The sequence below is a fragment of the Scleropages formosus genome, chromosome 9 (genome assembly GCF_900964775.1).
Source record: "Scleropages formosus chromosome 9, fSclFor1.1, whole genome shotgun sequence".
Taxonomy (NCBI): Eukaryota; Metazoa; Chordata; class Actinopteri; order Osteoglossiformes; family Osteoglossidae; genus Scleropages; species Scleropages formosus.
This window is the reverse complement of record NC_041814.1, coordinates 19,538,037-19,560,342: the sequence shown is the minus strand read 5'-3', so window position 1 is coordinate 19,560,342 and position 22,306 is coordinate 19,538,037. Positions and strand designations below refer to the sequence as shown.

General features: G+C 47.5%; 2 protein-coding genes across 2 annotated transcripts in view; both read left to right on the top strand.

Moving 5' to 3' along the window:
* The window catches only part of sspo (SCO-spondin), a 70,022-nt gene extending 59,244 nt beyond the window's left edge, over positions 1-10,778 (top strand). The window contains 22 exon segments of the mRNA XM_029255122.1: positions 359-529; positions 660-836; positions 1,397-1,552; positions 1,704-1,828; positions 1,965-2,101; positions 2,285-2,331; positions 2,484-2,711; positions 2,896-3,057; positions 4,509-4,625; positions 5,200-5,338; positions 5,432-5,628; positions 5,729-5,899; positions 6,109-6,236; positions 6,506-6,648; positions 6,747-6,793; positions 7,160-7,324; positions 7,758-7,978; positions 8,454-8,549; positions 9,492-9,552; positions 9,799-9,929; positions 10,118-10,268; positions 10,564-10,778. Coding sequence (XP_029110955.1) covers positions 359-529; positions 660-836; positions 1,397-1,552; positions 1,704-1,828; positions 1,965-2,101; positions 2,285-2,331; positions 2,484-2,711; positions 2,896-3,057; positions 4,509-4,625; positions 5,200-5,338; positions 5,432-5,628; positions 5,729-5,899; positions 6,109-6,236; positions 6,506-6,648; positions 6,747-6,793; positions 7,160-7,324; positions 7,758-7,978; positions 8,454-8,549; positions 9,492-9,552; positions 9,799-9,929; positions 10,118-10,268; positions 10,564-10,586 — 2,993 coding nt within the window. The 3' untranslated portion in view covers positions 10,587-10,778.
* A 3,312-nt stretch (positions 10,779-14,090) lies between these two features.
* kcnh2b (potassium voltage-gated channel, subfamily H (eag-related), member 2b) overlaps positions 14,091-22,306 on the top strand; it is a 142,774-nt gene continuing 134,558 nt past the window's right edge. Inside the window, exon 1 of the mRNA XM_029255017.1 lies at positions 14,091-15,318. Within this exon, the coding sequence (XP_029110850.1) occupies positions 15,243-15,318 (76 nt within the window). The 5' untranslated portion in view covers positions 14,091-15,242. The remainder of the gene's footprint in view (positions 15,319-22,306) is intronic.

Here is a 22,306-nt window from a genome sequence, read left to right as displayed (position 1 = left end):
TTTGCGTTACCTTCATGTGCTCTGGTTTCCTCCCATTGTCCAAAAAAGAAAGAGATAGCTATATTTCCAATGAATTAGATGGATGGACGGACAAGTGGGTGTATGCATGGACCTTTCACACATGTAGCATGGCCCTTCTAGGTGCTAGTAGCTATGTATACAAGTGACATTTAACGTTACCTTGGACATGGACATTAGCTAAATAATAAAAATAATCGCTTCAACAAAGTAACTAGGAGCTGAAGCAGAGATAAAACCAGCAGACTGAGTCACTGAAAGACTGGAATTGCTGACCACTGGCGAACAGCACCCCACTTAATGCTACATCTTCTCCCTCCTCGTCTCCTGGTGTTGACAGTGGATGGTGGGTGGACGCCCTGGTCTGTCTGGTCGGACTGCCCGGTGACCTGCGGGCACGGGACACAAATCCGGACCCGGGCCTGCGTAAACCCACCACCACGTAACAACGGCACTGAGTGCCCTGGTCCTGAAAGAGAAGCCCAGAACTGCCACACCCCACCTTGCCTTGGTAACGAAGCCCTCACGTGGAGCATTTTCTCAGACCGACCTTCACCTTCAAGCTTCAGATCAGCCTGTCTTGCCTGGTCAGTCGTCTTCAGGGCACAGCGTGGTCATGAGTGCATGCCTATTTCCCACAGATGACCTTTGCCCCTGGTCCCCATGGTCCGCGTGCTCCCGTAGCTGCGGTGCAGGGGTGATCTTGCGGCGCCGGAGGTGCATCTGTGCAGAGGAGGGCGACACCTCCTGTCCGGCTGAGGTGGAGGAGGAGCAGAACAGGGAGGAGACCCAGCTCTGTTACAGGCAGCCCTGCCCAGGTTCTGGTTCCCCAAGCACTGCATGGACACCAAAAAGTGCTCTCGACTTACAGCTTTACTAAGACCCATAAAACACAAAAAACACTCTGATTCCAGCGGGGGAAAAAAAAAAAAAAACTCTTATTTTCATTACTTTTTACCCAGGTTTAGAGGTTTGTGCTTCAGTATAGCGGCTCTGGTTGGGTTAATGCTCAAGTGTGCAGCCTCAAAGTCTCTCTTGGAAACTGAATATAGAATCTTCACCTCTGAAGTCTGCATCCTTAACCACTGCGCTACCAGCTGAACGACTTAGCGACATGTCCTCAATCACTTTCATGAACCACTTGTCAGGGTTGCGGTGGTCCAGAGCCTATCCCAGAAACATAGGGTTCTAGTCTAGTCAGGTTGTACCCTGACTAGACTAGAACCCTATTATAAGTCAATAGAACCCCACCCCGGTATCACATGTACTGTAAACATATGTGCTGGGGCTTCTATCCATTGTTTCTGAGGTCTTCATTCTCACCTTCTCCAAATGACAGTGTCTCCTTTCCCCTGTATCTGTGCCCTTGTGTGTTCAGACTGCCCGATGTCTGAGTGGAGCGAGTGGACGCAGTGCTCCTGCGTGGCTCCGAGGCAGCAGCGATACCAAACACCGCTCTCTCCCGCCATCAAGGGACAGCAATGCCCAGAGCTCCTCACCCAGAGCAGGAGCTGTGAACCTGGAAGCTGCCAGGGTACATGCGCACGTTTGTGTGTGTCTGTGTGTGTACGTGTGCGTACTCTGCTCCGAACACCATACCCTCCCACCCAACAGGAAGGACGGCCCCACTCTGTTTCTCCTGCCACTGCGGCGTGCTACGACTTTAACGCCGTTGTGTTTTCCAGAGTGCGAGGAGCCGTTCCAGTATCTTGAGTGTGGCTCACCATGTGAGAAGATGTGTTCATTGCATGACCACAAGGAGGAGTGCGTAGGGTCTGCCGCGTGCACCCCTGGCTGCTACTGTCCTCAGGTACCTGCCCCCTCCGTGGTGATCGGCCTAGGTGCCGTTGTGCGGGCCACTGCGTGTGGTCTTCAGCCTTCTCTTTACCTAAGGTGTGGCCATCACGTGTGTGTGTTCTAAGTTGCTCTCCGTGACGTGTGCGTAGGGCCTGCTACAGCAGAACGGAACCTGCGTTGCGCCCGCGCAGTGCGGTTGCGTGGCCCTCCTTCACCACAGCGTCGAGAGGCCCGTGTCCCTTACCGTCCCACAGGGGGCACAAGTGACAGTTGGTTGCAGTACCTGGTGAGAGATTTTGCGCGAGAGCTCAGCTGGAGCAATACAGAACAGTAAAAGATTAATATATTTTGTTATTTCATAGTATGGGGCATGAGTAAATGGTACATGCTCTTTAAAGCATAAAGTAAATCACCCTGTGTGTTGTCGCTCCTTTAACGTACCTCCGTCTTTGCGACTCTGCGGCGACAGTCTCTGTCAGGACGGCGGACTGCGGTGCGACAGCCGTGAGTGTGAGGGTAAGGATCGGTGACCGCAGGCTTCATGTAAATGTTTTATGGCTCTGACCTGCTAGTCTTAGTTTGTCTCTAACAGGAGGAGGCCACGAGTTCAACAGAGAATTGAGTTGTCAGGTCGACCCACGGCTGACCGTCTGGCTGCTTTTGCACAGCATCCCCGAGCGAGTGGTCCGAGTGGACCCCCTGCTCCCCGTGCGTGCCGCCGTCCTCCCCGCGGTTCGCGACGGCGCCCCCGGACGCCGCCCGGCTCGTGTCGGTCCAGCGGCGGTACCGCACCTGCCTGGACCTGGACTCCGGGCTGCCGGTCAGCGAGGAGACGGGACGCTGCAGCGGGGAGATGGAGGAGGAGCGGCTGTGCCCGGACCCTGCTGCCTGTCAAGGTGGGTCTTGCCGCTTGGTAATGGTAAGGGGCGGGGCTTGTTTGGCTCTTTCAACAGCGGATTCACCGCATCGCTAGAGGAAGTTACAGCAGACTACAGCTCTGTTACCGGCAGCCACCAGGAGCACCGTGGTTGAGGTAAAGCTGCCGCTTCCATGCATGTGATGGCATTGTGTATCCCTCAGACCTTTGCCAGTGGAGTGCGTGGGGCCATTGGAGCTCGTGCCTGGACCCCTGCAGCGGGGGCTTCCGTCAGCGCAGCAGAGAGGCCCGGGCCTCCCCGGAGGGACCCCGGTGTCGTGGGCAACGCTCCCAGACACAGAGCTGCAACACGGCCCTCTGCCCAGGTGAGAAGGCACTGCTGGTAGGAGGATACTTTCCTTTCTTACAAACTGAGAACTAGTAGCAGCAAAAGTGAAAATGACGAAGAGGCAGGGAAATGAACGCTACAGAGAGGGAAGAAGAAGCGGGGGAAATGTGTGCTGCTAGGAGAGACAAGGAGGAAGCAGAGGTATCGTGCGGTCCGAGAGGGAGCTTGTGGAGAAGCTCTGCAGACACAACGCACATCAGAGCAGAATCAGAGATGAGCAGAAACACTCATGTAGTGAGTCATTGCCCCCCCCCAGCTATGTAGGTTATATCAGTTGTATCTGCAAACATAAAAAAATTCCAGTACCAAGTTTGCATCATTAGCATCTAAATATACAAACGATGTAGAATAAGGATCGTATTAAATGATATCATAAATGTTTTACAGACATTTCTAAGTACTGCCGCTGTAATTTCTTGTGTGCATTTGTAATAAATAAGTTCTGTAGAATTTATAGAATATCTGTCCGTAGAATTTGCTTTTGGTACAGCGTGGAACAGTCAAGTTGTGATTTTTTTTTTTTTTTTTGGCCACCCCAATGAAATCATTGGGTCTTACCTGGCCACCCCTGAAAAAAAGTTCTGCCTACGCCCCTGGTTCTGTGCCCAGAAATAAACAAACAAATTACTGCCTTCTAAACAGGAAAAGCACTTATCTCACTGCGCGGTACAGAGAGTAAAAAAAACACATACACTCATGTTACTGCCCTTCACAGGTGAGAGACGGCACACAGATGTATCACTAGTCTTTACACACAAAAAAATCCACACAGAAACTCACAGGCATATTCCTGCGCTGTGTGCCATAAAAAAACACACCGGTACAGATAGATGGTGTGTGTGAAAGGCCCGCAACGCCCCATGAGCCCAGTACATTACTGATGATATGTATAAGTGTATTGCAAGAAGTGTGATATAAATAAACTGCACTCTATGTCAGAAAAACCATGTCTAGATAGATAGATAGAAAAAGAAACAGGAGTGTCAGATCAGTACCTTTCTGAACGCCTGATCCCTCATTAGAGAGCCTAACAGCTGGAATAAATGACAATATATACACAGATGAGTTACACATGTGCGACTGTTACTTCCCCGTATACTGGTCATAACCCACACTTGGGTACCACGTGCTGCACAAAGCTGTGCCGCTGCACTTGCCTCAATCAAACACGCAAACCTTTAGGTAGATATCACGATTTCAAAATACCAGGACATTTAAAATCACCTCCTTTAAAACCCTGAAACAGCAGCACCCTCCTCGGTGCAGGGTAAAACGGATGTAATGTATTGGCAGGGCCTGGTGCGCTACTTCGTCGCAGCCAAGTACACATACATTGCTTATCATCGGCGGGCCTGAAAACAATAGTCGGGGCGGAAGACGGATGTTCTACGTGAGCCTACAGTGTTCATGCTGCGCTGTACTGTGCAGGAGAGCGGTGTGAGGACCGGGGACGCACTTACCACGCATCCTGTGCCAACCAGTGTCCCCGCAGCTGCGCAGACCTGTGGGAACACGTGCAGTGTCTGCAGGGAGCCTGCCAGCCGGGTACGGACTCCTCACGTACCCGCAGACGGCCGGAACCTCGGCGTGATCGCACGTCCATGCATTGCTGTCTTCGTCAGATTGATTTGAAAGGTTTGAGTCCTGGGCCTTAAAGGTCCTAGAGATCAGGGAAGCTCAAGGGTGTCTGTTTGCTCGAAGGAAAGGCAGTTCTTCCCTTCATTGAAGGCGGTGAAGATCCAAGAATTCGTACGAGCAACCGAAGCGAGAAGATGTGGGATAATACAATCTGCTTTTCACAAAAGTGTATGTCATGTGTGCTTTGCGTGTAACGTGCAAGACATATTGACACAAAGCAGCCTGATTCACTCGGTCTCATGGCAGAGTCTGTTGTCGTGGTTTCTTCGAAAAGCTGCTATAGACGAGATGGGAGACGTGACCGGTACGGACCCATATGGCACGGCACTGTTAGCCTAATGGACTTAGGAGAAAACCTCCCACAAAGTGACTCGCAGAGAGGGTGCTGGAGGTCCGCAAATGCTACGGCAAAAATTAGATAGGAAACATCTGTTGCTCTTTTATTCCTTCCTTCACCATCTCTTTCTCGGTCTTGGCTCAGGGTGTCGATGCCCAGATGGGCAGCTCATGCAAGGCGGACGCTGCGCTCGAGCGTCCGAGTGCCGCTGCGGCGTCCCCGTCGAGAATGGCACCCTTGAGATCGAGCCTGGAGAGAACGTGACCGTTAACTGCAATACCTGGTGAGGGGCACAGCGGTCAGGAAGCGGGGGTGGCGAGTGTGGAGGAGGCGCTACGGACCCCTACACAGATGCTGACCATCTCCCTACCCACAGCACGTGCAAGAACGGCTCTCTGGCCTGCAGCAACCTACCCTGCCCCGTCTATGGCCCCTGGGGACCCTGGAGCGCCTGCTCCTCCACCTGCGGGAGTGGGAGCAGGAGCCGGACTCGACGGTGCCAGGATACAGAAGGAGGACCACCCTGCATGGATACCGTGCAAGAACAGCCCTGTCTGCTGCCCCCATGTCCAGGTCTGGGTGTGGCTCTGACAAAACAGCGGTTCCTCACACAATTGACTATCACATCACCGTCCATTTCTGTTACTCTCGCCGCCTTTCATTTCGGTTTCAGCGGGCTGCATCCTCAGCGAGTGGTCTGCCTGGAGTGCGTGCAGCACCTCCTGTGGCGGAGGACTATCAGTGCGGAACAAGACAATTCTACAGGAGCCTGAGCTGGGGGGGCAAGACTGTCCCTCGCCCTTAGAGCAACACAGTGCCTGTAATACAAACAGCTGTGAGCCAGGTAGGGACTTTCTGATAGCTCTGTCTCTCTCTCACACACACATACACACACAAACACACACACCAGTGGCTCTGTGCTAATACAGCAGTAACAGCTTTTGGTCTGTAAAATGCAACTGACTACACCGTTAATCTCACCCTCGTGTTACTTTGCACTGGTTTGCCCAAGGGTTCATCTTTTCAGTAGTTAACGCTCCCTCTTTGACACAGAGTGCCCTGAGGATCAGCTGTTCAGCATCTGTGCCAATTCCTGTCCCTACACCTGTGAAGACCTGTGGCCCGAGACCCAGTGTGTGCCAGGACCCTGCCACCCAGGGTGCACCTGTCCACCAGGGAAGGTGGGTAGAGTGAGTGGGTCTGTGAGCCGTCGACTGACACGTATTTCACCTTTCCATCAGAAGGCGCAATCTTCGCTCTCTCTCCCTACATAATGCAGGAATTAAGCAAAAAAAAAAAGGTTTATTTAGCTATCTGACAGAACAGGGACAGTTCCAGAGTTTATCCGGCCAAATAAGTGTGAACGAACATGGACCACAGTGGTGTCAGTACTATCCAATTTGCCGTACTTCTTCTGCCTCATTCTTTCTCCTCCGTTTCTTTCCACCAGGTTCAGCATGGAGGATCCTGCGTGCCCCACGGCGAATGTCCCTGCTCATCCCTCTTTCTGCACGGTCTCTGGAACCTCACTGATGATTATCATCGGGATGTGATTCCTGCTGGAACGGTCATACAGTGGCTCTGCAACGCCTGGTATCCACAACTTCCTGATATAGCGATCGAGTCTCAGTGTTGGTTATCCTCTTAATCTTAGCTTCCATTAATACTACTTTTCCAAATTTTCATTGTAGTGTTTGCCAGGAGGGTATGTTTAACTGCACCGACGAATCCTGTGATGGTGAGCGCAACTCTCCCACACTTATTGTTTGTCAGTATCATCTATCTGTCCACTCTGTCCATTTATCCCTTTTAAAAACTGCTTATTCTGTTGAAGGTCACAGTGACCATACTTGTCCACGCATTGGTCCTTAAACAGACCACAGCGATAACACTAGCCTTGTTTTTTTTATTTGTGGGGTCACTGTTCTCATTTAAACCACACCTAAATAGCACAGTATGATGTAGAGGTATATTTACATCACAAATTACAACACTTCTAGGGCTGAGTTGGCTGAGAAAGGATAACTGCTGTGAATTTACATCATGGCCTAGAGATGCTTTATAGCAGATGGCTTTGCTATGACTCACTTTCTGTCTCTCCCAGTGGATTGTCAGTGGGGGGACTGGTCTGAGTGGGGGCCCTGCTCTGCAACCTGTGGTTCCGGAGAGCAGCGATCAGAACGGACAGAGTTTCGGAGTCGACAGTATGGAGGGGCAGAGTGTGAGGGTCCCGCATGGCGCACCAGGCCCTGCCAGGCACAGGACTGCGGTAAAGGGGGGCAGAGGTCATCTGCTTATGCCGCTGCCGATGACAAGGATTCATGTTACATTATGTTCTGTAAATGCTTTATAAAGATTTCCTTTCGTTGTTGAAGAAACTACGCTTCCTTGCATTGGAAAGCTAATGAAAATTAGGGTAAATTGAATATATCGATATGATTTTAGGAGTAGTTCAGCTTAGACCAGGGTAGCTGCACAAATAAGCACTTAGTGGTTGGTGATGAGTTACAGTGATGCCAGGTTTACATCCCACCTGCAGTTTGAAGTGTTTAAAGTGTGCAAACCCCTTGGCAGGATGTTGCATCACGACACACGCTTCATCTGAGTCATCTGGCCAAGGTCTGCAACATAATGGATGTGGGAACAATTACAAAATAACTGAAAAACACAACTTTTGATTAGCTGTTCTTGTCTTTTTTCAGCATGTCCTGTGGGAGAGCGATGGAGGAGAAGTGCGCCGGGGGTGAATGTACCCCCATGTGAGAGGAGCTGTGGTGAAATGTACCAGACCACACCCCCAGAGTGCGGCGGTCCAGGAAAGAGAGAGGGCTGCATGTGCCAGGATGGGCGGTACCGAAACGCTGAGGGCGAGTGTGTGATCGCTGCACTCTGCGAGTGTGAAGATGATGGAGTGCAACGAAAGGTGCATTCATGATGCCCTTTTCCCCTCCATGACTCTCACCCTGCTCCACTTGGCCACATCGTTTGCCCTAATCGCTCTACAGCCTATTCTGTACCCTCTCCGATAGCGTCCACACTCCACATTTCATGGCCTTGTCCCTTTCTGCCTGCTTTTGATCATTCATGTGATTTCTACACTCTATGCATGTTTATTCCACGAAATTAAATGTGATACATGGTGCAGACGTGTGTATGCCTTTAGAAGTCTCCTGCGGGCCGATGTATTAACAGTGCAATTGATAATGAATCAGCATATTAAAATCCTTTAAAAAGAGCCATTAAATTGAAAACATCCCATAAACCTTTGTCAAATGATAAATATGACAGATTAGACAAATACTACAGCAGTATGGTTCTTCACCAGCCACACTGGAGATTTGCATGGAAGTTTGGGTATGAGAAGATGAATGGCTGTAACGTGCGTCTGCTCCCCACAGGCCGGTTCCGAGTGGGTAAAGGGGTGCCAGACTTGCCGCTGTGTCAATGGCCTGACGCAGTGCCAGCTGGGATGCCCCTTGCTGCAGTGCGAGGAGGTGAGCAAGGCAGGTGGGGTCAGGGTGCTAGAATTTGGTTCAAAACTCTTTTCCAGAGCAACTTACAAATGAATAGAAAGAAACAAACTCACTGTACTTTAGAAACAAGTGTTGCATCCATATCTCTCTTCCTGCTAATGTAATGTACACATTGTATTTTCTATGAGATGTAAATTGCTTTGGAGAAAAGCCTGTGCTAAATGAATAAATGTAAATGTAAATGAATAATATAGGTTTAGGACATACCATTGCATGTTTCTTTATTAAAGCAACCTACAGACATAGCCATAAGTAAGCCAACTGATAAATACAGTTCTCTGAACCTGAGTTAATTTATTGCTTAGTTGTCTTAGTTACAGTTATTGCTTTTGCAGGAAATCTCCAGGGCTGAAAACTTCAGGTCTAGTCAGCATCCGCCCTAGTGTACATGAAACAGGATTCAGTCAGGGATTCTCACCTTATAATGACCTTATAAAGAATCGACATTAAAATTTTAACACTACAGTCACAGTGACTTTCTTAGTAGTTTTTTCAACTGGATTCTAAGTGTACCTCTCACATGAAGGGCTGCTCTGTGTCTACTGTCCATGACTCAACAAAGCAAACTAACCAAAATGAGGAATCAATGACAACACAAGAAAGAAAGAAAGAAAGAAAGAAAGAAAGAAAGAAAGAAAGAAAGAAAGAAAGAAAGAAAGAAAGAAAATGTATTAATCCCAGGGTAAATTCTATTTTGGTTGCAGCAGCATATAATATACAACATATGTACACACAAACATATACAGACATATATTGAAGGCAGAGACAAGTTGATCGGTTATGTAAATAACTTACCTAAGTTAGGTGAATGTGTTACAAAAGCAAGTATTTCTAAAGAATAGCTGCAGGTGATTGTAAGTGAGATATTGCTTTGCTGGCAACATGACTGTGTGTTTGCTCCAGGGTGAGGTGAAGGTAGAGGAACCAGGAAGCTGCTGCCCAGTCTGCAGGAAGGAATTCCCTGGTAAGAGGAGACAGATAATAGGATGCATTTTGTCCACTAGTTCATGTTATGCTCACGTCATTTAATTTCTTTTTGCTGAATATGCATGCTATGGAAGATGAAGTGGTTCAACAGGACGTCGCTCCATCTACTTGTCCTTCTTGTATATGCTTCCTCTCCATTTAAATGTTATCTCCTTTGAACTGCAGAGCTTGCTCTCTTGTCTGAATCCTTTCCTTTTTCCCAATTTGCTCACCCTTCTCTCAGGGGAACCAGAGGCGCAGTGTCGCCGCTACACTGAGGTCAGGAACATCACTAAGGGAGACTGTCGTCTTGACAACGTGGAAGTCAGCTACTGCAGGGGGCGCTGTTTGTCTAGGACTGATGTCATTCTCGAGGTCTGTAAATAATCGTACCCCACATGTTTATTTGTGATGCATTGTTGTCCTTGTTTTGTGGTGCTTTTGTCCTGTCTGGTTGTGTTAACTTGGTGAATTGGTTGTCCTCTTATTCTTGCTCTCTTTGCAACCAAGCAATGTCCCACTCAGCTGAAGGGCTCAGGGTTTCCACATCTTTCTCCTTCTAGGAGCCCTATCTGCAGGCTGCGTGCGACTGCTGCAGCTACAGGCTGGACCCTGACAATCCTGTGCGCTTCCTCAGCCTGCGCTGTGAAAGTGGAGACAGTGAGCCCGTGGTCCTGCCTGTCATCCACAGCTGTGAATGCACCAGCTGCCAGGGTGGGTGGGCTTACGCAGCGCATAGAGACGACTCTCAGTGTTACTTATTCTGACTGCTCTTAATGATTCTCACCTTGACCACTCTCACAGTCATTCACTTTGACCATTCTTGCTGCCTCGCACTGTAACCATCCTCACTATCGCTAAGTTTGACTGCCCTCACTGTCTCTCATTCTGACTATTACCATCTATTGTTATGCTGATAGCTCTCACTGCTGTTCTTCAAATGGAGTTTACATTATTTATAATGATGTTTCATCTCTTGTCACAATGCAACAATCTATTTCCATTACAGGTGGGGACTTTTCCAGACGCTGATTATACTTAGAGGGACAGGTGGACATCCCTGGACAGCCCGTGCTCTCTGCGCTTCCGGAGCCCTTGAATGATTTTGCGCTGTAGATTGTAGTCATTATATGACTGATTTTTATATTATAGAGTGCTTTATGAAACTCTCTGAGGTCCTTAATCTGTACAGCTTTTCCTTATTCTGCCAATAAATATAAAGCGTACCCATGCTTTGTCTTCACATGTCCATGAGAAAGTTTACAAGCAGGAAAGCTGTTGCAGTGGTTATTAAGGTCCTGTACTAGTAAACAAATCATTGTAGGCTCAAATCTCAGGCGAGGCCATGCTGTTGTATCCTTGATATAGATGCTTATTTTGAACTGGTTCAGCAGATCTAGTTGATCATATTTTAAAGCCATGGAAGAAACTTTGGAAGGAAAAATCGCTCAACAGCTAAGCTTTACAGGATCTGTGAATGAAGAATGACAGCAAGGGGTCGGGCGTGGAGCTGGAACAAGTTGGCTGTAGGAGTGAGGCCTGGAACGAATGCTTGCAGACAGCGAAGAGGAGGAGGGAGAGCTTGCTGGCTCAGTTACAGCAAATCACGTCTGTGTCAATTGCACCTGGCAGAGCCTAACATTCCCATTACAACCTGCGGGACATCACTCTTCCAGAGAGGGGCCTCTCAGCACCCTGGCAACAGTACTGTTCCGTGTAGAATGTGGATCGTGATGACAGCCTCTGCCCTCCTCGATGTTATAGGCCTGAATGGTGGAATGAAAATGTGCCCTACTTAACAGAGGATTGCATCTTTAACACAGACACAGGATTACATGGAATTTAGCTACAGCAGTCTACTTAACGTGAATTATACTGCTCACTCATATATGGCACCCTAGCTGGGAATGCATACAGGAAACCACCACCTGAAGACCTGAAACCACAGGACAAGGTAGAAATTGCTGAACCAAATGTCCACATTTTATGCTAGTTTTTGCTGCTCTTCAGACCTTCACATGATTGCTCAGGTATTTATTTATAAGGGCCAGCATGTTGGGGCAGCTGGTGGTGCTGGTGTTGGTGGTGGTGCCTCATGGCTCCTGGGCTGAGGGTTCAAATCCAGCTCAGAATTTCTGTTCAATTTGAATGTTATCCCTGCATTTACCTGGACTACTTCTCACAATTGACAGACATGTGGTTTAAGTTTAACTGGTGACTCTAAATGCCCCTTGGTGTGTGTGTGTATATTGGTGAATGTGTGTGTGTGAGATTGCCTCGTGATGGACTGGCATCACATCCACAGTGTACCCTGCCTGACATGCTACGCCTCCATGACAGGCTGTAGACCACCACAACCCTGCAGTGGACAAACGGTTGTTGGTAATGGATGGATGGGCATGCTAAACAGTATTTGACTTCCATCTTAAATTCAACTTGGTTTATTTTATGTTACGTTACTTCATTTAGCAGATGCTTTTGTCCAAAGCGCCTACCAATGAACACCATGTTGTGTTATCTGCCCATATCTTATTCACACAAGGTGACTTAGAGTACTAGATACACTACTTAAAATGGGTTACTCATCCATACATTAGTGAAACACACTTTCTCTGTCACACACACTATGGGTAACTTAGAGTCACCAACCTACCTGAACAGTATGTCTTTGGACTGTGGGAGGAAATCAGAGTACCCAGAGGAAACCCACACAGACACGAGGAGAACATGCAAACTAGTTTTACAAGTAATTACTTGAATGGAATGCACGCTAATCTGTTCAAGTAACACACACACACACACACACACACACACACACACACACACACACACACATTTTCAGAACCGCTTGTCCCATACGGGGTCGCGGGGAACCGGAGCCTACCCGGTAACACAGGGCGTAAGGCCGGAGGGGGAAGGGGACACACCCAGGACGGGACGCTGGTCCGCCGCAAGGCACCCCAAGCGGGACTCGAACCCCAGACCCACCGGAGAGCAGGACTGTGGCCCAACCCACTGCGTCACTGCACCCCCCGTAACACAAACGGCAGGTATGAATTACCAGAAGTAACATAAGTGTGATACTAGCCCTAGAGTTGCATACCTATGTCCTAGGTGGTTTCATTTTGGGAGGTTCTAGTTTGAAGGTCCAATGGCTGCATATTTCTGTAGGAAAAATAACGGAATTTTGGGATTGTGACCTTTTCTTTCCTTATCAGTGGACTTGATGTTTGAGCTCCTCCAGCACCATGGACAGGGCTCTACTCCTCCAGTAGATGCGGTGAGGAGGGCCTGTGTCCCCACAGTGGACAGTGAGCAGACATTAACACACTTCATACACCATCACTTTCCACAGAAAACAATAATGCAACGATGCCTTCGTTTCCATACAGAGAAATTCAGCATCTCCCATGCGAGAAGTTATAATGATACCCTGTAATTTGAACAGATGACAGATTTAAAAGCAGACAGAAAATATTTGATATAAAAATTGTTATATACTGTAAATGTTTAATATACAATGAGACAATTAATAGAAATTTTCAGACAATACTGTATAATATGATGCAGTATTAGCATAATGGTTAGAGCTGCGATACTGCCTCTGGACTCAGGAGTTGCGGGTGCAAATACTATCCCTGCTGTAGTACCCTTGAGCAAGGCACTAACCCTAAATTGTATGGAAGAAAATTACTCACATCTGAAGTTGCTTTCAGAAGCCATCAGTTAAATTAATAAATGTGATGCAGGCCAAGGAGCATGACTATATTCTGCAAAGAATTCAACTTTACATTCAGATCTTTCTGTAAAATAAGGTTGTCCAGATATTTTGTAACGGTCAAACTCTGTGTATGACTTCTGCCTGAACGCCACATCTGATCATCTAGGACATGAAAAATGATCATTTTAAATAGGCATGAGGAGGCCTCAGTGAAAAAAATATGATATTCATTTGACTAAAAAGCCTGGGTAAATATGCTTGTTTTGGACGTAATTAATATCTGAACGTTGGACTGTAAATCTTAGGCCAACAACATCTGAACACAGAAAGAAAAACGAAGTAAAAAGCCGAGTCTTTGTTGCTTTCCCCTCAGACATGGCGCCGGGCTCTTCAACCCAAAGCCAGAGGGCGCCTCCGCCGAGCCTCGCGCCTACGCTCGTGACTAAATAAGGGAGGCGCGAAAAAGGCAGCTGAGGACGCCGCCCGTGGCGCGCGGTGGATTCCCCGTCTCGTGCACGGAAAGGGGAGGGGGCGTGAGCCGGTTTGTTATGGCAACCCATTTAAAAGAGTAGGGCAATAATTGAAAAGCCCACCGTGTTCGGCGCTCCATCGACACTTCAGAGTACGGGGTCACGCGGACCACGGCGGTGCTGACAGTGATCGAACTGCAAATGAAACAACACAGGCTCGCGCTCGACTCGAGCTCCCGCTCGGCTCTATTGTCTGTCCTCCAGTGACGAGGGGGGAACTCCACATCCACCGCTCGTGCAGAGGCAGTGACGTAGCTGGCACAACGCGAGGCTCTCGAGCGCTCAACGACGACGTTAGCGGTGTCCTCCCTTAAAACAAACAAAACAAATAGGGGGTGGGGGACGCCACGCGGTTCCATAAGACTACTTGAACAAAACTAAGACGAGAGAATTTAATATAAACCGCAGCCAGACTTCTAACTGCGCTTTTTGCTGGATTACCACCTTTTGACAGATCAAAAAACGAGTTCCAGGCTCGGGCAGCGAGGCGGCGGCTCGCGACACGTCGCATATTTGAACGCGAGCGCGCGGGTTTCTCATCAAGGTTTGCAACTCTGATGCAAACAGACGCACCCGGTGGAGGTAACGTCAACGTCTTCGCGGGCTTCCTATTTTCTATGCATTATTTAGAGGCACCATTTATTAAAAAGCCAAGGCGGCACTGCACGCGCTGTGTTAGTTAAGTCAGTGGTCCAGCCTGAAGAATAGAATGTGGTCCATTGTCACATCCGGACGCACATAATGTGCACAATATATTGTGCACTTTCCTCAGTGAGACGCACCGGTGCGCCTTAATAAATACCTAATTTAGAACTGACATCGCCGAACTTTGCAAATCTAGCGCGTTTAAGCCGGGGCGCGCGCCTCCACGGGGGCTCTGGGATGAAGAAGGGGTTAAGGAGGTGCAGCCTCTGCCGCCGGTGAGCTGAGCGCTGAGATCATCTGTGGCGGAGCGCGTGGCCAGGAGCGCGCGGACGCATGATCTTCGCGAGCGAGTCGGAGCAGAAAGCGGGACGCTCGTGCGGTGGCACTGAGGGGACACCCGCGCAGCGATGGCAGAGAGTTCGCACCGCGGCAGGCCGCTGGACCAGCCAGTGAGGGACCTCTCACTCAGCCACGACTCGAAGTGATTGAAAAAGAAAAGAAAAAAAAAACTATTTTGAAAACAGGAGCGAGGAGGGACAACAAGCACGCGCTACCGACGCGTGCGCAAGCAAGGCAGACGCCGGGATACCCACTTCTTCTTGCGAAGTCTTAACGCGTGGTGGACTGCAGCTTTGCCCTTGCGGGGGGGGGAGGACGGGGGGGAAGCACTGTGGTGCCCCGATGGGTCGCTCCGCGTGAAGAGACACCGTTCGCCTTCCGACAGGCTGTGTGAAGCGCCGGAGTCCTCGAGCGGAGCGGAACGGAGCGGAGAGGCACCGGGCGCGCGGCAGGATGCCGGTCCGCCGGGGGCACGTGGCGCCGCAGAACACCTTCCTGGACACGATCATCCGCAAGTTCGAGGGCCAGAGTAAGTGCCTGTCCGCGCGGCAGCTCCGCTACGTCGCTACGGCTCTGGCTTCTGTAGTCCTTCGTCACTTTTTCTCACTTCCAGAGCGGGTTCGTTCGTGGTCACATCGATCTGCCATAACTGAAGGAATTTTGTCCCCCCTCTGAAGTGTTCATTAGTTTAATGATGCATTTATTAAAATCGGCGAAACAACAACAAAGCAGGTGTTTTTGCCGTCGGCCGTAGCACGAGACGCTTGCTGCTCCAGAGAGGAGAAAAGTGCGAAGACATCTATCTTAGAAAATGATGATGAATGGATTGGTAACTACGTCCCTGGCTGAATCTGAACTTACTGATGAATGGCCACTTTCAGAAGAAGTGCGCTCAGTTTTCATTTTCGTTTCTTAAATCACCATCATGCCCACGACGTTTCCGACGCCGGCCCGGGTGTCCTGATTACGATGTCTAAATGAAAGCTTAAATTTGATGCGACTTGCGAAACTAAGAAATGCTGACGTGCACGCGTCTGGCCTGAGGGTGGAAGTGTTTGATGAAAACAGAAAGTTTCAGGGGGCTGGAGGTCTAAATAAGGCAAAGATCTGGTAGCCTTGCACCACCAGGCACTGCATAACATAAACATATTAATGTGGCTTGGAAAAAATGGTAAGAACGACAGCAGTTCGAGAAAATGAGTTGGGCTGCACTCTGCCGTGGCCCTTACTTTACACCGCCGCCTCGTAACCGTGAAGGAAAGACGAGCGGCGGGATCCTGTCCCCAAGCGAGGGCCCCCGGGTCCTGGCCCCCGTTCCTGGGCCCTTCCAGGGAGACAGTCACCCCTCCTCATGTGTGGGAAGGCTTTTTAATTCGACAGCATATGGTGTAAATTGAGAGAGCTGGTGTGAAACAATGTCTGCCACCTCGGTGAGCATTCTTAGGCGGCACTTTATTTAAAACCAGTGCGTGTTTGAGCCCGGAAAGGATACTGTGTGCCGGCTGCTGGTGAGAACTCGCAAAACTCAAGATCCGCACGCCTTTCTCTCATCCAATCTGCCGCCTTTCTTTCCCCGTGAACGCATTTTGTCCACTTGTAGCCCGTGGTGCTTATTTCAAAGGCACGTTTGACAGTTGTTGCAGCCCAGCTACCAGCTGTCCCCTCTCTGATGACCATCTGATTGGTCAGCTGCTACCAAGCAGTTCGGTAGGATGAACAAATATTCCCGGCACCCGGGGAACATCGGTTTTATTCTGCTGAGACGACGTTAATGTCGCATCCGCTGGTCTGCTGACAGCATAGGTGTTTAGAGCTCCTGTTTTGCCCTCGGAGTACCTGGGTGTGAATCCCACCTCCTCCCGTGGTATCTGCGATCAGTGTCCTTAAACTGAATCGATACAGTAAAAATTGTCCAGCTGTACACTTAATGCCTCTAATCTGTCGATGTTAATAATATGTATCAATACTGGAAATTTGGAGCACTGTAGTTAATAAGAATATAATTAGTTACTACTGCTGCAAATTAGTATAAAAAAATAGTAATCAGTTTAAGTGCAATTTATTAATTTAGCTAATGTTTTCCCCAAAGCAACTTACTATGTTAAAATACTTACAATGATTTACCCTTTTCTATTAGTAATGTGACAAAAATAACAAAAAGGCATTCTTTTTTCACTTTACGCGAAACAAAAATGTTTGTTTTGTTATCGAGCCAGGGTGCTGCTGTTCTAATATACTTACACTATCAGTACTCTATAAACAGTTGAGGCTGGAAAAGAGCAGATTTTGAGAGACTCCGAAACTGTGTGAAAAGTGCAGCAGTAAATCCTCTCTCTGTGTAAATCCTCCGTATTTGTTACATGGCGGGAGTAATGAGACACACACTGCAATAAACCCCCTTCGGTTTCCTTATGACTGAAATTTGTTTTGCCGTTCCCAACGAGTGCCACCCTGTAAAACTGTTATATACAAGGGACCAGGGCGGATATTAAATGTTGCCCAGCATGTGATTGTATGTTACCAGCCCCATGTTAGCTTGAGGAGCTGATAGCGCTGTTCTCTGGGGTTGTCGTGCGGATACAGATGAATTGGTCTCTCTTTCTCTGTATCAAAGCAGCAGTTGAATATTAAACACTTGGTAGATAACCCCTGCTCCCAGGCTGGCTTTGAGTTTAACACTAAAGCTCTAACTGATGTAAAACAGGTCCAGATTTCACTGTGGACAAAAAGGGTGTATTTGAGTCGAGAGTCGGTTGATTTTTGCAAGTGTGTGTGTTACTGAAGAGCAGTAAAGAAATGGTCTGTTCTCTTTTAGGATCAGCAGTCAGGAAGGGCAGTTAGCGACACACATTTGTGACCTGACAGCTGGCACTTCGAGTCTCGGGATGAGCTCTCCCGTTGTACAGTTGAGAGGCGCTAAACCTGAATCGCTTCAGTGTAAATGTCCACCTGTTCTGGTGGGTGAAACTGTATGGTGGTTTGAGAGAAAGGGTCACAAATGCAAACGTCGACGCTGCTGTGGTAATAAGAATAACCGCTATGGTGTTACAGTGTTTCTGTGTGCTGCACCTTTAGCTCTAGATGCCAACTATGGAGCAGTGGAGCAGAGTCCCGTTCCAGCTTTGTCTCCGGGAGGGTCGCCACCTGCCCTCCCAAGAATGACAGCCTGGACACGTTATCTGAATTCCCATGAGGGAGCACATGGGATTAGGTTGCACGTTGACCGTGCAGTGCGGTGTGGCACTGCCCTCCCTGAGCATTCTCTCAGCACAGCCAGTGTGTCACCATGGCTCCCTCTGATACACAGCTAGTGCCCTGCCCCCTTGTGTATGTGAGTGTGTGCCTGTGTGTGAGAGACTGTGTTGTTTTTTGGACTGCCTCTCTCCCACATCAAGTTCCTTCTTGGCACAAGCACTTTTTTTGTATGCTGGAAGAGCAAAGTACGTCTCTGAGAATTCAATGTCGTTATTCGTTTGAGCTCATAAACATACAGTCCATCACAGCTGAGTAGTTGTGTAACGTCTGGGATGATCTGAATGTTTTCCTCTCAGTGCATGCTTTCCTTTTGCCTGCGTCCCTAACTAGAACTGTGGCCCAGGCTGTGAAGGACACGTATAAAATGCAGACAAGTGGCAATGATACTGTGGTCAACAAAGCCCAGCAGAAGGTCTTAGGAACAGATTACTTCAAATTAAAAAGCACACACACACACACACACACACATTTTCAGAACCGCTTGTCCCTGACGGGGTCACGGGGAACCGGAGCCTAACCCGGCAACACAGGGCGTAAGGCCGGAGGGGGAGGGGACACACCCAGGACGGGACGCCAGTCCGCCGCAAGGCACCCCAAGCGGGATTCGAACCCCAGACCTAGCGGAGAGCAGGACTGCGGTCCAACCCACTGCGCCACCGCGCCCCCTAAATTAAAAAGCATTTTGGCCTAATTAATATTAATGATGGAACATTAATACAGTTTGTGAACAAGCAGACCCAAGGGTGCAAAACCCTAGTTAACTGTGGCTAGTCTTTCACTCGTTTTCCTGTTATATGACCTACAGGAAGAAAGCAAAACACTCTTGTGCTGTGCAGTGGTTTTATGTGATATAGAAGGAATTTCCTTTCTTTTCTGTTATTTAACAAAAGAAAAAGATGTATTTTCTAAAAGAAGAAGGTGCTGGTTGGTTGGCTGCATGTGTTCATTTAAACTTTTTGTGTTTTCAGTGCCGTATTAATAGGATTTTAAAAAATACACCACCACAACAGATCACCCAGACTACAATATGTTGATATGCATGCATTTTTCCAGGTGCCAGAAATCAGGTTGAGACTGATAGCATTTCAGATTGTTTTCTATGCTGGGAACCTGAATCCAGATTCTGCCTGGCAATTCTTTAATGCTTTTTCCCAAATGCATCTCTCAAGGATGTTTTTGCTAGATAAACTGCAATGAAATGTTTCTTCTGGGTGCAGTACAATTGCTCAGAATGTTTTTTTTTCTTTTAATCACAGGATGGCTTGTGGTGCTGCAGATGCTACAAAACGCTGTGGTCTGTTATCCAGTGGGGATGTTCTAAAGGAGATGGGGTGTGCTCTTTTCTTCCGCAGCTCTCTGATATTCCATGTATATTCCATGGGCCTCTAATGAGCTGGTTGTGCCGATAGTTTTCAGCACGTGACAACTGGTCTCAAAGTGAATTGACAGTTTCAATTTCCAAGGAGGCATTTATTTCCAAGTTCTCCTTTCGTTGACGCTTGTGATTATTGCACTGGAGACATTTTCATTACTAGGGGCACTAGAAGATGCTTGACAGAAATGTGGGTTTTGGATTCTGGATTCTGGTCCCCACTGCATAACACCAGTGCTTGGTTGTCAATACACTGCTCCTTACCTTACAAGCACACGTAGTACCAGAAGTCTCTTTCTAAGTCCTTTTGTTTGGAAATACAAAGTCACTTTTTCCACAATGCCACCATTGATAACTTATTAATGTAGATTTCCCTCAATATATTTGCTGTTTTGTTTCCTTGAAATCTACATAGATATGTATAATAAATAAAAATACTCTTAAGACTTTTCATTTTTAACTTCAAACAACATTAATATTGAGACTAATTTAAATTAATTGAAAATAAAAGTAACATATCTCAACATCCAGTTCAGTTCCAACATTTTTGAAATGTGGGTCAGTTTCTCTACACAACAAAAGTTTCAGAAAATTGGTAAGTGTAGAAAATACGATTGAAAGTAAATGGCAGAATTTCATCTTGGAAAATTTGTATCACAAATGTTCGTAAAACAAACAGGCACTGTCCGTTGACTCGAGAGACAGATTTCCACAGCCATCACATTCAAACAGCTCACATGTTTCTCTCAAAGCTTCCAAATATGCCTGGATGTTTACTGAACATTGTGGAGATGCCTGTTTAGAGACAGCTGCCTGGCCATCCCATATTTGTCCTCCCGTATGGCCATGAAGCCGTCACATCTCCATGAGCACCAGTCTCTGTCTCTCTTAACTGCTTTTGGTCTCCATGTAAACCTCACTCTGGAGTCTCCTTAAGAGCTGGCAGATAAGTAAGTGCACATTAGCATTCTGATTCTGTCCCAGACACCACCACGCGTCTTCTCGTAATGGCTTCTACGTGAGATGTACCAAAGTTCCTACTTTACTATGTTTTGGATTTTTCACATTAAATCTTTATTGCCCATAATAATTCCAGCATCTTATGAGGTTTTTTGCCAAGAGTTTTTACAGTGAATTTCTGAGCGTCTTTGCCACGACCGTTTCTTATTTAATGAACACTGCAGCCTTGAGGGTGGGATAGTGGTGCAGTGCTGGTGCCTCGCAGTGCCTGGGTTATGTAATCGGATGCAGGTTCAGTCCCCATACAGTGCAGTTTCCTCCCATGGTCCAAAAATGTGTGTTTAAGATGAATTGGTGACTCTAAATTGTCCTTTGTGTGTACGTGAGAGTGAGTATGTATGAGAGAATGAATAAGTGTGTGATTGCCCTGCAGTGGGTTGGCATCCTGTCCAGGGTGAAACCTGTATCACACACTATACTTCCAGGATAGGCTCCAGACCTCCATGACCCGGCACTGGTTATTGATCGTGAGTGAGGCTACATTGTTGGTTTTTTTTTTTGGAGTTCCAAGGGTTTTGATAAATCTGTGTGTCTTCCAGTCCTTGTCAAATGACACGTTTATTTTCTTGCAGTGTATATTTTTTTGAGTACCCTCTGCCTTGTAGCTCCTTGCGTAACAAGTACAGGCAGTCCCTGGATTACGAACGAGTTCTGTTCCTCAGTCTGTCTAAGTCGGATTTTGACGTAAGTCGGAACAGTTAGGTATGGTGGGTATCTAACGTCAGTTTGTCTGTTTTTCTTAGTATGTCTTAGTATACCTTTCTATGCATGAAAAACATTAAATAAACACTTCTGGATACACTAAAACATCTTTAATATAACAATACAGTAATAATAATAATACAATGTAATGTAATAATGATAACAAAAATAATAATAAATGTAACTACAGTATTTCTAATAGAGAGAGAGACATAGGAAGACATAATAATAATAAATGTTACTACTGTCATGATGATGAGCAGAAGACACGGAGGAGGCTGGACCCAAATACAGGATCGTTTATTCAAAATCAAGGGCTACACGTGTTCTCATGGTCGGGTATGGGAGAATGGTCAGTCGATCGGTGAAGTGAACAGAGGCGAGGATCCAAAATCATGGTCGAGGGACAAGGGTCCAGGATGGCGGTCATTATCAAAGAGATGTGGAAGGGGACTGGGGAACGGTGAGGGACAGGACTTGGAAGAGCAAAGTGAGGTAGGCTTGAGAATGCAGAGGGGACTGTTGTCTCGAGTGAGATTCTGCAACTGGGAAGAAGTGTCTTTTATAGCCGAGTGCTCCGACTGAAGCTGCTGGTTGAGATGTGGGGCGTGGTCGTGACAACTACAATATTTATAATCGAGAGAGAGAGCGAAAGAGCGTGAGAGAGAAAGTGCGTGCGTGGCATGCAAAACACTAAAGAACTTTAATGTTCGCTTTTCAAATATTTGCTGGCATTTAAAGTTTTTCCGACTGCTTTATGACATACTGTTAACAGCAACGTGGACCAAATGAAAAGAAGGAACTTTTTGTCCGACCTCAGGTTCACATGCCCCGCCCACGAACCGAAGGACCACTGTAGACGTGAAATGTTTTGATGTGCATCGCAAAGTAGCGTACATTTGTTAATACGAATCGTTGCACATAACTGAAATTTTTAATATAGTAGATATAATTGTGAAGTTTTAATTTTATTATTACTTAAGGGTGACAAAAACATTCACTTCTGGCCAGTAAAGGGGTGGTTTGTAACTATAGGTTGTACGTAAGTCAGAAGTTCGTAACCTGGGGACTGCCTGTATAGCATTAACGTTAATATATTGACGGTTACTATCTAATTAGTAGAAATTATAGCTGTGTTTTCATGTAACAGTAGCTGTGCTATTTTTTT